At 44.2% G+C, this 18,108-nt stretch overlaps 1 protein-coding gene across 1 annotated transcript in view; it reads left to right on the plus strand.

Annotated features, from left to right (window-relative positions):
- FAM20C (FAM20C golgi associated secretory pathway kinase) overlaps window positions 1-18,108 on the plus strand; it is a 100,354-nt gene that overhangs the window by 8,855 nt on the left and 73,391 nt on the right. Inside the window, exon 2 of the mRNA XM_081889193.1 lies at window positions 9,285-9,463. Coding sequence (XP_081745319.1) covers window positions 9,285-9,463 — 179 coding nt within the window. The remainder of the gene's footprint in view (window positions 1-9,284; window positions 9,464-18,108) is intronic.

An 18,108-nucleotide genomic window follows, 5' to 3' on the forward strand; every position in this document is an offset into this window, starting at 1 on the left:
AAATTCTGGAGAGCCGGGCTGGTCATTGGATAAGTGGACCCAATGGTCTGTATAAGGCAGTGTCAATAGGTGAAGTATTGCAGCTGAGAAGGCCTTTAAAGATGCAAGCCTAAACATGTCTACTTAGATCCAGCTGATTTCAAGAAGGCATCCCCCCCAGTGCATGCAGCCTGAGATGATGGCCGGATGGGAGGATTTTGCCCTGTGTGGCTTTGCCAATCATAATTCTTTGTGGTTGGTATGTGTGTTGAAACTGCAATGGATATTACCCACTCCCATCCCTTTGCTGTGCAACTCGTAAAAAACCATCGTTGCCCTCTCATCTGGACCCTATTTATTTATTTTCATCATTTACAGTGGTGCCTCGCAAGACGAAAAGAATCCGTTCCGCGATTCTCTTCGTCTAGCGGTTTTTTCGTCTTGCGAAGCAAGCCTATTGACAGCTTAGCGGATTAGCGCTACAGCTGTCAAGCGGCTTCCAGCGATCAGCTGTTAAGCGGCTTATCAGCGGAACAGCTGATAAGCTGCTTAGCGGCTTAGGAAAAGGGCAAAAAAAGCGAAAGAAACCCGCGGGGGGACGCAAGATTTTTTTCGTCTTGCGAAGCAACCCCATAGGGGAATTCGTTTTACGAAGCGCCTCCAAAACGGAAAACCCTTTCGTCTAGCGGGTTTTTCGTCTTGCGAGGCGTTCGTCTTGCGGGGCACCACTGTATATCCTGTACCTTCTTCGACATAGATGTTTGTTTGTTTGTTGTTGTTCCCAGGCTGGTCTACAGGGGAAAAAAGTACCATTGAAAATAAACGATTTAATAGGATAACAAGGTTTATTACCTATTGGAACCCTTTTAGTACACAGAGTGAGTAGCATTTAAACTAGTGAATCTTGGTTAGAGAGTAGATTTTGCTCATTGCAGTCACACACATACACATAAATGCCTGCACGTAAAAAGGAAAATAAAGTTGTTTATTGTAGGAAATAAATAACTTGGACAGAAAAGGTGTCTAGTTCCAGAGGTTGGGTGGCCATCTGCCTTGGGTGTTTTAGTTGAGATTCCTGCATTGCAGGGGGTTGATTCGATGACCCCTAGGGTCTCTTCCAACTCTACAATTTCTTGAACTAGACAAGAACAAGGCAACCATGCTTACTCCTTTGTTCTCTCAGGGAGGGGGAGAGACAGTGAGAGAGAAAGGAGAAGGAGAAGGAGAAGGAAAACAGGGTGCTATCTGAGAATATCATTCTAATATCAAAGAGAGAGGGATTAAAAGTACAGGGATAGTCTGGGACTGTGGAGGTCCCCAACTCTTTTGTCTGTTTTAACCCCATGCAAAACCCCTCTTCTGCAAGCTGAGTCGCACCCAAATGCCCGGCATAATAAAACAGAAAGCCTACAAAAAAACCCTAATGCAGCAAATTAAAAACAAACCTAAAGCAGCAACAGCCAATTTAAGCAGATGGTAAAATCAAACGTCTCCGAGTTTCGGAACGCTTACATTAGCAGTTCTTCAAAGCCTGGGAAAACAGGAATGTTTTTTGCCTGGCGCCTAAATGATAGTAATGAGGTCTCTAGGCAGACTCCCTCAGGAAGGGCAGGATGAAGGCGCTGAACCCTCTTCTTCTCCCTTTTCCTCTCATCACACATGAAAAGGGATCTAGGGATCCTCCAATTGGACCAGGAGGGCCATGCTCTACCTCTACTGGCTTCTGAATTACAGCTTCTGGGAATTGCAAATAGGGAGAGAACGATATGGCATTCAGATATGGCATTCAGATTCCGCTTGCTGGCTTCCCAGGGGTTGGACATTGTGGAAACAGACTGCTGGATGGGAGGGGCCTTGGCATGATCCAGCAGAGTTCTTCTTCTATTTTCATGTTCCTCAAAAGGCCTATTGCTAGTGAAGGCTGCAGTCTGAACACCACTTATCTCTGGGAGCGAGGCCTGTTGAATCTGGTAGGACTTATTCATGAGTACTCATGGGTAGGATTGTAACCAGTTCAGCCTGAAAGCTCAGAACTGGACAAAAGACCCCCCTAATAAATAAATAAGAATCATTATCCTGTTATTTAAGGTCATATATATAAAAAATGAAATGTTCATAACTGTATATATAAACCACATGTCTGAAACCCCACAGATTAGGGCCTGAACAAATGGACCTCAAATATTTCCCTGCAAGGTCAAAGTGGGAAACCTCCCCATTGTCTTGATCCTCACAAATCCTGTCTTAAGGGCACATTCAAGATATGAACAGGGTGTGGACCTGTGACCTGGATTCAGGAATTAAGTAGTTTTAATAACAAAAGGGTGGCCAAAACCCAGATAATGCAATCAGGTAACTTGCCAGACCGGAGATAAACAAGCATTCAGATTTCTGTTGTATACCGCCTTTTCTGTGATGTAGGTATGATGTATCTGGGGGATGGTCTTGGACTCCAGGGTAGCAATTTAAAATGTCCATATAAGGGCTTGCACACATGGCTCTGGGTCCTTCTCTTCTGTCCTGCATGTGGGGGAGCACCCTGTTGCACAGTTCAATAAAGATCAGGCTTACTAGCTGCTTTGCTTCTCAATATTCTCTGGTTGTTCTCTGTTATTTTTTCTTACCGATAGAGAACCTACAAAAGGACTCTATATGGGCTCTTGGGTACCCCATAAGGGAAAAGGAGCAGGTTTTTTACTTATATCATCCCAAAAGTGCACCACTGAAGAATTAGATCAGAGTCAATTTTGGCAGGGATACCAAATCAGCTTCTCCCCTGGTGGAGAACTCATTCTCCAAGGCATCCTTACCAAGGCATCCTTACTAATGCAAAAAGTGGGGGTGTCAGCATGGTCAAGGGGAACCCCAATATTTTCCATATCATCATCATCAACAACAAAATCCTTTAGGGGTATGCGTGTCTACATATAGGCACCAAACCTGGGTATTTTGGAACCTGAGTTCTTCCAGGTGGAGAAGCTGTGATTTAAGATGAGACCCCAGGAACCATGAGGAACTTTTGTATACTTTGGTAGTTTTAGTAAAAGGATCAACCTGGGTGGTGCTCGGTGAGTTATTCATAGTGAGACAAGTCAGGAGTTGCACACGTTGTTTTTATATTGCAAAAACCAATGGATGATTCTGGAGATTGGTTGTATATATATATTTCTTTTCAAAGCAATCTCATGTTAAGGGCAAAATATTCAGGGGTGGCTTATAGTTGGACCAATATGGGAAAGGTAGGGGTGTGTGTGTGTGAGAAAGACAGATAGACAGACAGACAGAGACTCTGAGACCAACAGCTCAATGAAGGCTAATCAAGCTTAGTGGCTACAGAATGCTGACTGTTCTAGGAAGGTATTGGAATAGAACGCAATGGAGTAGCCTGGAAATGGATCACAGCTAGCTGGCTGGCCAGCATCCTGAACAGGAAAATTTTTTTTTACAAGTCCACTTGTATTCCTTATATTCAGTCAAATAGAAGCTCCAGCTTCTATAGATCATAGTGAACACATCTACTTTTAGCAACTTTTCTATCACAGTTCTGGGGTGTGTGTGTGTGTTTCCAATATATTGTGTAGAAAATGTGCTGGTTTAGTTATGCGAGAGAATTCCTGTCACATTTTTCCATCTAGAGCACCAGCAATTCAGCTTACTTTTTAAAGGTTATGACATTGTTGCTTCTAAGCTTTGAAATGCTGTCATTCAGGGAACTGTTTGATTTTCTCAGCAGTTGAGAAAGGGCTTACTAGTGTGCCAAGAGGGGCTGAAACAAGATAACGTTATAAGTTATTTACCTGCACTTTTAAATCCAAACACAGAGTTGATGTGTCTGTATTTGTGTGATAACTGACAGTATGCAAAGTGCTTTTTATTATTAAACTATTTCCTTGTTTTTGTTTTTTAAAAAAATATTTATTCTTTATGGCTGTACCTGGGCTGCCACCACACACTGGGGAATAAGTCCCACTGAGTTCAATGGAATTGACTTCTTAGAAGATGTTCATTGCTTTGTGTTGCCTATGGATTTGCAAAATTTGAAACCCTGTAAATAAAGGCAACAATTTACTGGCGATTGCTCCTGCCTGAACCTAATAGGAATAAACAGGTGCTGCTGCAATGAATGGAGAAATCCCCTTTCAACTGTGCATCTATCGGAAATACCCATCTCGCTCGCTCTCTGCCTTGTAGTAAGAACAAACAATAAAGTATCACAATTGCCTTCCAAAACCTTCTGACCAGACAGTCTGTCTCCCTGCATACGTGTATCGGTAATCTGAGACTGTGTCACAGGACAGAACAAGGTTCTTGCACCTCAGGCAGGGGTGGGGAACTGTAGCAGCCCGAGGGCCACATTTCTGCCTGAGCAACCTTTCAGGGGCCACATGTCGGGGTGGGTGGGGTCAGAAGCAAAAGTGGGCGGAGCAACTACTATTATTTCTACCTTTGTGTTGTAGGCTAATTTCCACATGTGCACCCACGCACACACACACCTCTATTCTATCCAGGCAAGGATGAAGCGTTTTTAGAGTGCAAGGACAAATTCCAGCCAGGCAAAAACACATGAGGCTGCAAAACAAGGCTGGTGAGAGGTGTGGTTTGCGAGGGTGTGTAACCTGGGGAGAGTCCTGTGGGTCAGGGAGGAAGGGCCAAAGGACTGCATTTGACCCGTGGGTTTCATGAATTGTGGCTTAGGTGAATTAAGCAGGCAAGCTCTTACACAACTTGGCATGAACCATATAATATTGTTTGAAGAACAAGGGCAGTTATGTTGCAGGTTTCTTTATGGGCTGAGAAACACCCCCCCCCAAAGCGTTAATGTTCATTTTCTCTTGAAATATGGTCCCCCCCCCTCCCAGAACGGTTTACAGTATTTTACTCTCTTTTTGTAACACTTTTAACCTTTTGTTGTTTGTAATTGAAAATGAAAATAATGGCTTATAAAAGGATCTGCAATTGGGTTGCATATTCAGATCCAGGGGCAGAGCAGAGGCAACCATTTACTGCACAGAACAATTCTGTCTCCACTGAATAAGTGCTTTCTGGCTCTGGTTTTGTCATGCAAACTGGATCTGAAAGCACAAGCCACAAAACGTTTTCTGGAGCCCCAAATCTCCCCCAACATAACCAGAAATCTCACGGAAGTACTAAAAACACCCCCAAAACATTGCTGTTTGTTTGTTTTGAGATTGGATGAAAGTTAAGCAGACATTTATTATAATTATTATTGATCTGCCCAGCACCTTCAATGTGCATTGTGCTTTGCACCATACAAGAGGCTAGGTCCCTGCCCCATTGAGCTTACAATCTAAAATTGGAGATGGGAGGGAAATGGCAGCAGGAGCTAAACAGAGGAAGACCAATGAATTTGCTCTGGTCATTTGCTGCAAGTTCTGCTGCCAAGATGCTACTTGTTACCAAATGTTTTACACTTTTCATGTTAGTCTTTCATTGTCTTGATGGCATATTTTGCCAGTTTCAAAATTCGTCCATAAGCTGCCTTGGAGAGCCTTTGGCAAGGCGGAAGCGGGGTGGGAGCTTTCCCAGGGAATAAAATGAAATGTTGAAACTACACATGCCAGATCCTCTCCCCCTCCTGAAAGCTAACAAAGTTAAACACACATATAAAAGTGGGAAAAGGGATGTGAGAGCAGTACTGTAGAATATTAACTCCTCTTGCAAACAGGAGAATCAGCATCAAAGGTCACAAAGAAAAACCATTTGCAAGTATGGATTGCTTAATGGGGATTTCCCCCCCCCCTCTATCCCTGAGATTTTTTTTAGTTATCTTCATGTCCTAAATGGCAGCTTGACAACTCTGCAGCCTTCAGCTCCTGCTTCATACTGTTACGGAAAAATCTAGGTGCGAGGCTGCTCAGTCACCCAGCTCATCGGGCAGAGCCCACGGGTCCCTGCGGAATAAAGGAAGGAGTCTAGCCACCAAATGGAGCAAATAGCTGTAGGTCAAAGTTTATTGCACAACAGGTTCAAAGAGGAATTTTGAACCCCGAGGATGAGGTGACAAGGACTTTTAAAACTTTCCCACCATATTCTGGTATATAGTACAGCATCATTGATACATCACTGACATGTCGCAAAAAGGGGAAGGGTAGACAGGGGTTGGGACGCAGGTGGCGCTGTGGGTTAAACCACAGAGCCTAGGACTTGCCGATCAGAAGGTCGGCGGTTTGAATCCTTGCGACGGGGTGAGCTCCCGTTGTTTGGTCCCTGCTCCTGCCAACCTAGCAGTTCGAAAGCACATCCAAGTGCAAGTAGATAAATAGGTACTGCTCCGGCGGGAAGGTAAATGGCGTTTCCGTTCGCCAGAAGCTGTACGCCGGCTCCCTCGGCCAATAAAGCGAGATGAGCACCGCAACCCCAGAGTCAGTCATGACTGGACCTAATAGGGGTCCCTTTACCTTTTTAGACAGGGGTTACACTAGTTTAACCTTGGCAAACATCTCAGGGCAAGACCCAGGTATAAGATTAGCATAGGCAAACACCTCTGAAGTCCCACCACCCAAAGTACAATAGAACTCCCTTTGCATGTCTGAACCCCTTGGCAAGTCTGGTGATGGGATTAGGCTTTCCTTGGCCTACAATCAGCTCAGCAATTGTCACCTCTGGGCACTTCCCGGAGTCCCTATTTTTCAAGGGCAAAATAGTGTTGGAATGGAGGAAACTGGCAAAGGAGTTGATTTTATATGATTGTTAAAGCTAGGTGACTTTCCTGAGCTGCCAAGTCGAAAGGATACATTTAAGCATAATCTGTAACATTCAACAACTTTAAAGATCTGCCCCGCCCCCCGTAATTTCTGTAACAATACTGAAAAAGCATTTTGGATTTCCTCTGTGGATGCCACACTTGCCAACATGAACAGATGATTCTTAACCCAGCTGCACTCCCCTTGCCAATGTAATGACACGGCCCTGTTGCATTGTGGTATGTTATACCTGCTCTGGCAGACAACCAAGATGGGTGGTGTTTGTAACTTCACATCCCTCTTTTTTAAAAAAGTCTTCCTTCCTTGGGATCAATTCATATTGGAATGAGATAGCTCAGGCATGTCCAAAGTCCGTTTGGGGGGTCTAATCTGGCCCACTGGCTGGTTTAATCTGGCCTCTGTGGCCATTTATTTCCTGGGGTAAAATCCTAAAAAAGAGAGAAAAAGCTCAACAACGTTGGTCGGCCCTCATGCATGTTCACTTCATCAAATCTGGCCCTCTTTGAAAAATGTTTGGACACCCCTGAGATAGGTAAATCAGATTGGGGGGGGCATGTCATGAGGGGTAGAGAGAGAACATCTCCTGAAGACCAAACCAATCTTCTTGGGATGGGGTGTGTGATAGGAATTTTGAGGCCTTAGATATATGTTAACTGTTCATAAGTGTACCAACTAAGCACGTACATAGATCAGCACAGGAAGAACGACCTGGAACCATTTTGATTCCCAAACTGACCAAATGTTTTCTCTGCAACGTCAAAGGAAAATGGAAAAGCCTCCCCCTTGTCTTTTCCTTAACAAATCCTGTCTTAAGGGTATGTCTTAAGGGTGTGAGCCTGTGACATGGCCCAGGAACTAAGTATTTATCATTACAAAAAGACTGGCCAGGCTCCCCAGGCAATCTAATCAAGTAACCTGCCAGACAGGAGATAAAGAAGGACAGGAGAAAAACAACATTCAAATTTCTGTTTTAGACCACCTTTTCTGTGATGTAGGTATGATGTATCTGAGGGGTGATGTAGGTATGATGTATCTCAGGGGTGGTCTTAGGTTAACCCCTTCTGTGATGTAGGTATGATGTTTCTGGGGGTGGTCTTGATCTACAGGGTGGCAATTTCAAAAGTCCATATAAGGCCTTGCATGCCATTGTTCTGGTTTCCTCCTCCTTTCCTGTGGGTGAGGGGAGCACCCTGTTGCAACAGATCAATAAAGATCAGGCTTACTAGCTGCTTTGCTTCTCAATATTCTCGGGTTGGCCTCTGTTATTTTCTCCTGCCAATAGGGAACCTATGTAAGGACTCTATATGGGCTCTTGGATAAGGGAAAAGGGCAATTTTTATTTACAACAGGTAGAAGTTTCTAAGTTCTTTCACATTTATTTGGGGGTCGACAGGGGTTGCCAGTGTGACACCCATGGGCGCACTGGTGCCCTTGAAGTCTTCCCCTGGTGCCAGCTAAGACTTGCAGCTCCCTCCCCCTACACTCTGCTCCTCTGGTCATGAAGTGGTGAGGGAGATACAGTGGTACCTTGGGTTAAGAACTTAATTCATTCTGGAGGTCCGTTCTTAACCTGAAGCACCACTTTAGCTAATGGGGCCTCCCGCTGCCGTGCAATTTCTGTTCTCATCCTGAAGCAAAGTTCTTAACCCGAGGTACTATTTCTCGGTTAGCGGAGTCTGTAACCTGAAACATCTGTGACCTGAAGCGCCTGTAACCCAAGGTACCATTGTACCCCCTTTCCCCCTCTTCCTTGCAAAACTAGAGCATGGCATCTGTTGATTGTTGTTTTATTAGGGAAGGTAATTCAGGAAAGCAAGACCTAGAGTTTGCTTATGTAGGTCTGGCAAATATTAATGTTTAGGACCATTTTTGGCAGTGTTTTCATTTTGCTTTGTGAGGTGCTATAGGATTGTGCGCTTTATGTAGAGGTGTCTTTGAAGACAGTTTTGAAACTTCACTTGGTCCAGATTGATAACACACAAAGAGGGTTGTTAGCAAAGTCTCTTTAATTAATGCAGATGGAGTCCAGAGAGAAAAGAAAAACACCCTGATAAGAGGAAATTATTTTGTGCATAGTTTAGTGTATAATTTTAGGAGAAATAAGCATAGAGCTTTTGCGCACTGGCAACTTAACTTCAGGCCTTGTACATAGCAGGGAGGCATGAAACCAAACACACGGAGGAAAAGCTCCCTCAGAACTATACAGCCAATCAGAGTATCTGTTATCTCAGCAAACATCATGGCACTCTGCCTGGTTGCTAAGCAACACCCCCACTCATCCTCCTCTTGGCTAGTTGACTATAACACTAACAGAATCAGCACATAAGTTACACATTGAATGATCTCTGCCATTGCACTTCCAACACAAGCAAGCCAGAACACTCATCTGCAGTACAACAGAGTTTAAGAATTCTGCCCTGACCTATTGCTTTGCTTGGCACCTCCCCAGGCTTGGAATCCGTCCCATTTGCTCCCCTCCCCAATTTCCCCTCTCCCTCACTGACATGTTGCAAAGTGCATTGCTGGCATTTTAAGGAAACCTAATCTTCTCCTGTCTCTTGTTCAATTTTATTTTGGTAGGCAAAACGAAGGCAACGAAGACGAAGAGTTTCTACCCACTGGAGAAACGTCAATTGATTCCTATCCAAACTGGCTCAAATTCCACATTGGCATTAATCGATATGAACTGTATTCCAGACACAACCCGGCAATCGGAGCCTTGCTTCAGGACCTGGCCTCCCAGAAAATAACAAGTGTCGGTAGGTTGATGAACACGCAGTTCCTAACAGCAGACTGTATAAATCATTTCTTCCTTCTTTTTGTTTCTGCTTGTGGATGAGGGATATTTTATTTGGGTTTATACTGGCTACTCCTAAAAGATGGTTCCAATAAGTCAAAACAAAAAAATTCCTTCCAGTAGCACCTTAAAGACCAACTAAGTTAGTTCTTGGTATGAGCTTTCGTGTACATGCACACTTCTTCAGGTATCTGTAACTGGTTCCAATAAGGTTTGCTTTCTGCTTCGGGAGGCTGTAAAGAGAAGCCACTGCTAGCTATGAATTGGCTTTACAGCAAACCTGCTGCTGGCTCCGAATTGGATTTAAAATGAATCTGCTGCTGGCTCTGTATTAGCTTTAGAGCGAACTTGCTGCTAGCTCTGTATTGGCTTTAAAAGCAATTCCTAAGAACAACCCTTAGAGGCGTCTAGTGGCAAAATGCAGCCATAGTCTTGAGCTGAGAGGCAGAAAATTTATGGGGCCTCTTTGGTGGTGGCAACACGTGAGAAAATCTAGAACTTCTCAGGGATAGCGGCTTTCATGGACAAAGAGCACTGGCTTTTCCCATTCTTCTTTCAAATGTAGTTTGCTGCCAGTGCTCGTGCCTGGCCCACAATGCCCACCTTGGAATGACCCTATTTAGTATTATTCTAAAGGAGGGCATGTTGGAGGGAATGGCTGCTGTTGATAGTGTCTTAACTACATTAAATAGAGGAGAATCCCACTGCCGCTGGTATATGTCCCAGTCACACCCTACAAGACCTCAATATTTTCTCCCTTCCCCCATTTTTTTTTTTGAGAAAAATCTATATATTTATTGTCTGCGTATAGGTTCCTTTTATATACTGCCTGTATCTGTTAGTGAAGGTGCTTTTAATTTGATAACAATGACGTGCAATCTAAGAGACGTGCTACTAAAGGAAAAACGGATGAGGAGGGTAGAGAAGAAATAAGGCCAGATGCTAACTCTTTTGTTGCTTTTATGTAACGAAGTTATATGTTGCCCTGGCTGGAATGGCCAGTGGTTATTGGTTTGTTGTTCCTGTTTTTATTAAGTATTATGCATTTTTTATCTTGTATTTTTATGTTGTGAACCGCTCCTGAGATGAAGAGCGGTATACAAATTTAATAAATAATGAAGTGCAGAAGGGAAGATCCAGGTAGTGAGTTGCTTGCAGCTGAGCCAATGGAAGGGGCTTTGCTTTCTTTGCCTCTTTCTCAGACATGGGTGGATGGAATGACAGAGCTGGTGCAGGCAGCTCTGGCAAAGGAGCCCCCCCCTTGCTGACAGATGGGGTCTCACCATCTTGCACCTTTCTCAGATGCATTTGTGCTGGTTTATGAGAAGTTGGTTAGACACGTTTGACTTGTGTGGTTAATACGTTTCATTGATCCATCTCGCCACCTAACTTTGATCTATGCCTGTCTACTTTGGCACGTTTTGAAGAATGTACTCCTTGAATAGTCTGTTTCACCCAGTTCACATCCGCACTGGACATTTAAAGCGCTCTTATACCACTTCAACTCTTAACAACGGTATTCCCCGAAGCATCCTGGGAACTGTAGTTTGTTAAGAGATTTGTTAGGAGACCCGTATTTTCCTTACAAAGAAATACAATTGCAAATGCTACTGAGGAAGAGGAGTTGATTGTTAAACAAACTGGAGTTTGTAGCTGTTTGAGGGGAACAGTCTCTTGACCACTCTCGGCACTCTTAAACTACAGTTCCCAGGATGTGGGGGTGGGGCAGGAGCCATGACTGTAACAGCGATGCAATAGTGCTTTAAATGCACAGTGCGCATGTGTCGCCTCAGATGGGAGCTGTGAAGTTCGGCACTAGCGGGCTCTGTGGAGAAGCAAACCTGTCTCTTGGCATCTTTGCCAGTCCTGTACAGTTTTGGCAGATGTGGCAGCTCGCAGTCTTCCCAGACCAGCTGAACCTACCAACATTCAATAATAATAATAATAATAATAATAATAATAATAATAATAATAATAATTTTATTTATACCCCGCCCATCTGGCTGGGTTTCCTGAGCCACTCTGGGTGGCTTCAAACAGAATATTAAAAACACGATAAAGCATCAAACATAAAAAATTTCCCTAAACAGGGCTGCCTTCAAATGTCTTCTAAAAGTCAGATAGTTGCTTCTCTCTTTTACATCTGATGTGAGGGCATTCCAGAGGGTGGGCGCCACCACTTAGAAGGCCCTCTACCTGGTTCCCAGTAACCTCACTCCTCGCAGTGAGGGAACTGCCAGAAGGCCCTCGGCGCTGGACCTCAGGGCTGAATGATGAGGGTGGAGACGCTCCTTCAGGTATACTGGGCCGAGCGCTCAAAGGACCCATCCCCTCTATACTGGGTCACCCTTCTTGTTTCTGTCTCAGAGTGCCACCCAGGCAATGGAGGAGGGACAAAGGATTCAAACATGTACATGTCCTTTGGAGAAAAATCCAGTAAAGGTGGTTTCCTGGTGGGAACAAATGTGAAGGGGGTACTAGAGCCACATTTGTTCGTAGGCCACATTCTGGAGGGCCGCATACTGTGCAGGGCAGAACCAATAGCAAACGTGAGAGGATCAACAGAGATGATTCTTCCCTTGGTACAGTGGGGTACAAGAATCAGAGGTTCATATCTACAAACACATCTCTTTCTCCATACTCCATTCAGGCAAGCAAGAGTCATTGCCACAGTTCAAGGACATATTCTAGCCAGGCAAAAAGCACAAGGAATGTGTGATCCTGCAAGGACTTACGGTCTGGTTTGATGAGGACTCCACAGAGATGCAGGCCAGGGCCAGGGAATTTATTTCTGACAGATTTTTAGTTTTCAGGTTTGATCCAGCACTGCAAAGATGGATAGATCCCCTACGAACCTACCTGGGTTGGTTCTCACAGTTTAATATCATGACCTGACAAGGTGTCATTGGCTTAACACCTAGGAGCACGGTGTACAGATTACAGAATGTAGCACCAATTATCAGTTGACAACCAAGAGATTAGCACATATAACAGGTGGAAGTGTTTTCCGCAGGAATTCTGACGTGTGATTCAACTTTGGAATGTCTCCACATTTTCGGCACTGTTAAAGAACTGCCTAGTATATTATATTTGCACAAGCCTTGAATATTCTAGTTAGGATTAGTCAGTGACAAAACCCTGAGTGCAACTTCTCAGCAGCAAACAACACTGAATTCACAGGCGCTTACTTCCAGGTTGAGAGGGTAGGGTGACAACCTAAAAGTGCAATCTTAATAACTTAACTGTGGTTGCTGCTATTGTTTTAATTTATTAATCACTTGCAGCATAAGCAGTCTTGGAAAGGGAGCAGCCAAATTAAAAACAATAAAATGAAGCATAGTATAAAACCGGGAGAAAACAATGAATCATAATACAATAATAAAAATACTCGGTTCATACAGCACACCCTGTAAAATAGCTAGAAACGTCGGCAGCAAAATCAGAATCAGTGTGGTGTAGTGGTTAGAGCACTGGACCAGGACATAGGAGACCAGGTTTTGCATCCCTATTCAGCTGCAAAGCTCCCAGGTGACCTTGAGATGGTCACTAATTCTCAGCCTAACCTTTCCAGATTCTCCTGGACTACCAGTCCCATTACCCTTGCATCATATTAGAAACTCAGATCTAAAAGCTAGGCACCTTAAAACCTAGGTTACGATCATCACAACAGAATGTCTGTTTGCCAGGGGGCTGGACTAAATGACCCCCGGGATCTCTTCCAGTGCTACAGTTCTATGATTCTATGGTCTCAAGAAGAAGAAGAAGAGTTTGGATTTGATATCCCGCCTTTCACTCCCTTCAAGGAGTCTCCAAGCGGCTAACATTCTCCTTTCCCTTCCTCCCCCACAACAAACACTCTGTGAGGTGAGTGGGGCTGAGAGACTTCAAAGAAGTGTGACTAGCCCTAGGTCACCCGGCAGCTGCATGTGGAGGAGCGGGGAAGCGAACCCGGTTCCCCAGATTACGAGACTACCACTCTTAACCACTACACCACACTGGCTCTCAACTATATTGCTTGACTGTAGTTTGCTCTTAAAACAATTCACGCCCCCCCCCCCGCGTGCAAGAAGGAGAAACACATATGGCGGCAATGGAGATGGTATTTACTATGGACCAAGGCAGAGGTTATGAACCTGGCACCTGGAAATCTCTATGCAGTCGGATTGGACCCACACCAGGAGCAAAACACACCTGGCGCCTGGGGAATTTCAAACACTGCCTTTGAACCGTTGGCTGTGCTGGATGGAGCTCATGGGAGTTGTAGTTCAGCAGCACCAGGGAGGCTAGAGGTTCCCCATACATGCTTTACTCATTTTTTTTATGGAGGATCCTAATGATGTCACTGGGGAATCTTTGCAATCCATTGTTTTCTGGTGGCTGGTAGGAGGTGAACACCTGGAGACCACAGGTGCCTCTCTGCCCCATCTTGAACCATGTTTGACACTGCTGAGGCATCTGCTCGAAGATCAGGACCTTCCCTTGTGGGGAAGTAAAGCTGAATGTGCAGCGGGTAGACTACAGAAGGATGAAGGGGATTAGACAGGCCTCATTGCCATGGCGACAGAAAAAGAAGAACTCCACATAACCCTCAAGCAGACAATGTGACCTTTTGGGAGTGGATAAAATGGAAGCCAGTAGGCCAAAAATAAGTCAGGTGTGCCCCCACTTACTTCCTCATTAAACACAAAACCAAACAAAAGAATGGGAGACACAGCTGAACTAGGTCAGACAACTTGCTTTGAGAGTATAACCAGCTTCAGCTACTTGGTTCTTTGTTGGCTCCATTCAGACTTAATGTTGCTCAGTCCTTTTTCCTGTTAAAATGCATACTCTGGAGTGCCTCGTGTCCTCCAGTTGTTGCTGGATTACAACTCCCATCATGCCTGACCATTTGTTCTATTGGCTGGGGCTGCTGGGAGCTGGAGTCAAACAAGGCCTCCGAGGGGGTCTCTGGTTCCCCACTCACTCTTACTTTATTGAAATGCTTTATCTATTTATATACGAGTGGGGAGTTTCCAGCATTGCCTGAACATTTTTAGAAACACTTCCCATCCCCCATTAATTAGGTTGATTTTTCTAAAATGGATAGTGTAATTTGTGAGTTTGGATCCATCACACCAAAGATCGGGTGAAGTCACGCCTAAGTCGTGTTTTGGTCTGCCATCTTAATTCAAAATGGCACCTGGCATCCAAATGGCAATGAAAACTGCCATACAGTGGTACCTCGGGTTACATACGCTTCAGGTTACAGACTCCGCTAACCCAGAAATAGTGCTTCGGGTTAAGAACTTTGCTTCAGGATGAAAACAGAAATCATGCTCCAGCGGCGCGGCAGCAGCAGGAGGCCCCATTAGCTAAAGTGGTGCTTCAGGTTAAGAACAGTTTCAGGTTAAGAACGGACCTCCAGAACGAATTAAGTACTTAACCCAAGGTACCACTGTATTGGGAACCCTCATGCTGAGCTTGTTGTCGAGAGGCAGCGGAACCTATGCCGAAAAACAGGCAAAGTCACGTCAAAGTGACATTTTGGCCTACCGTTGTGATTCAAATTAGTGCCTGGCACCCAAACATCTACCAGAATCACCACCCACACCCTGGGAACCCTCCTGTTGAGTTTGGAAGTGCAGCACTTTGAGCTCCTTAAAAGAAAAGGTGGTAGATAAATGCAATTAATAAATTAATAAATCTTCACAGTCACAAGGACTAGAACCTTGGTTTAAGTTTTGAGCTCAGCAGGAGGCTGAATTCTGGGCCTATTGCTATCAAATGCAAGCACCTCTTTTCGGCGCTCCGGCAGAATTGTGATTCTGGTCTTTATTACCACCCTCACATGATGTAGTGTTAGTTTCAAGATCTTTTATCTTGCGTAGCTCCTGGGCAGTGTATGTTTCTTTGAAGAGTTTCTGTTTGAGGCACCTGAGTGTTTCACTTTTCATATGTGAAATTGTGTGCGCGTCAGCAACCCACAAAGCATCTTTCAAAATACGTTTGAACAAAGGCAGGGGTGGAAATCTCATACCTCAGCTGTGTTTCTGTCTCATTGCTTTCGAGATACAGAATATTGGTGGCTGACTTAGGCAGGCAAGAGTTTGGTGGGGTCATATTTCGTCAACTACTTTTGCCAACTACTTTCAGAAGCAAGGCCTTCTGAAATTAATAATGGGACAGAATGTTTGGTAGCATGTCAGATGGACAGTATAATCTAGTGGTGTCAAAATTAACAAAGCACCTCTAAGGATTACAGTGGTACCTCAGGTTACATACGCTTCAGGTTACAGACTCCGCTACCCAGAAATAGTACCTCGGGTTAAGAACTTTGCTTCAGGATGAGAACAGAAATTGTGCCCCAGCGGCAGCAGGAGGCCCCATTAGCTAAAGTGGTGCCTCAGGTTAAGAACAGTTTCAGGTTAAGAATGAACCTCCGGAAATAATTAAGTACTTAACCAGAGGTACCACTGTATTCAGATTTGCAAAATGCTGGTCGTTTTAGTAAGGGAGAGATGAGAAGAGCCTGTGACTTTCTAGATTATTATTGCAGACCTATTTTCCAGGGACAGTCCCGGATACAGAAGCTCTCCTAGTTTGTGATTTGATCCTGGAATATCCCACTTTTTCTTTGTTGTTGTTGTTTAGTTGTGTCCGACTCTTCATGACCCCATGGACCAGAGCACGCCAGGCACTCCTGTCTTCCACTGCCTCCCGCAGTTTGGTCAAACTCTTGCTGGTAGCTTTGAGAACACCGTCCAACCATCTCGTCCTCTGTCGTCCCCTTCTCCTTGTGCCCTCAGTCTTTCCCAACATCAGGGTCTATTCCAGGGAGTCTTCTCTTCTCATGAGGTGGCCAAAGTATTGGAGCCTCAGCTTTAGGATCTGTCCTTCCAGTGAGAACTCAGGGCTGATTTCCTTCAGAATGGATAGATTTGATCTTTTTGCAGTCCATGGGACTCTCAAGAGTCTCCTCCAGCACCATAATTCAAAAGCATCAATTCTTCGGCGATCAGCCTTCTTTATGGTCCAGCTCTCTTAGGACGTCCCTATGCTCATCTGAGAAATGTAGGAGGGTATGGAGTTATGGGACCCCCTGAGCCAAGGAGATAAGTAGCTATACAACCTTTAGAAGACATCTGAAGTCAGCTGTGTATAGGGAGCTTTTTAATGTTTAATGTTTTATTATGTTTTTATATATGCATTGGAAGCTGCTCAAAGTGGCTGGGGCAACCCAGTCAGATGGGCAAGGTACTAAACATGATGATTATTATGGAATAAGGTGTCCCTATTTTCATTGGAGAAATGTTGGAGGGTATGAAGGTGGACACACACACCCAGTTTTCACCTGGGTGTCTACCTCTTCTCCCAGTCTCCCACCCTGAGAGACTGGATTTGCACAAAATGTCGATCAGTTTGGACTGCACTTTTTCAGGAAAGAAGTTGGATCGCAAAGCAGTTTCAGGTATGGCCACAATTGGCCTCCTTAACAATTTTCAGGGATGAAAATTATATATTTCTTCATAGATATGGATTCCTTCTAGCAGAAGAGGAAGACCCTTTGGCCCTCCAGATGTTACTGAACTATAACTCTATGGCCACTAGTCTTGCTTGCTGGGACTGATGGGAGTTGTAGTTCAGCAACATCTGGAGGGCCAAAGGTTCCCCATACCCAGTGTTCAGGATACCCAGTGTTCAGGATTGGATTTACGGATCTGCTGAATTCTTGGATTGCCAGCCAGCAATGTACCACCTATCTATTCAAATTCAGTTACACAGGGCTTTTAAAACTGAGGAAAGGGGGGTGTTTGTCTTTATGAGAGAAAGTTGCCATAGCAGTGCAAGGTAATGTTTTACTAAATGAAATATTTACACTTAACACTGCTGCATATGGTGTAATTTTCAAGCAATTAAAGAGTGCCATGAAAACAAAAGCCAAAAAGAAGACCAGATGCTTCTGCAAAACGCAAGTCGTGACCGGCTGGGAGGGATAGCCTGTCATTTTCAGTTTCTCTGCATTTCTCAGCTTCCCAGTCTTCTCTTCAGTCCTCCCCATATCAATCAGTTTGCAATTTATTCATTTTTTTAAATAAAAAAAATCCCCTCATGAAAATGCCTTTGCTTTTTAGTGAAAGCCCATTTTTGCAAGCTATTTCCCCTGATACAATGCACTGTATGTATAGCTTTCACTGACATATTCATTATCTTATCTATTTATCTAGTTTTCAAAGTTATACAGAAATACCTATTTTAATGCACACTTTCCCCTAATGCATTTAGCTGGAGAATGTATGCATTTAGCTGAAGAATGGCATTGCAAAATTGGGAGAAGTGTGAATTTGCAGGGATAGCTGTGTTTTGGCTTGCATACTGTTCCAAAAAGTGCAAATTAGAGAATTAGAGAAGTTTGCATCATAAGTCTAATTGAACCATGTTTATCCTCCATCCCTACAGGGTGGTCGCTAATCATGAGATGTTGGTGCTTTAAAATGACTGTGACAATCTGAAGGTGGTCAGACGAAAGTTAACCTGGTTGTACTGCGGTGACGTCCCCTGCCCCCTAGAGAACCCTGAGAATTGTAGTTTTGTGGGAAGTTATTTGATAATTCCATTCACAGAACT

The sequence above is a fragment of the Podarcis melisellensis genome (assembly GCF_964234715.1).
Source record: "Podarcis melisellensis genome assembly, chromosome: 14".
NCBI lineage: Eukaryota > Metazoa > Chordata > Lepidosauria > Squamata > Lacertidae > Podarcis > Podarcis melisellensis.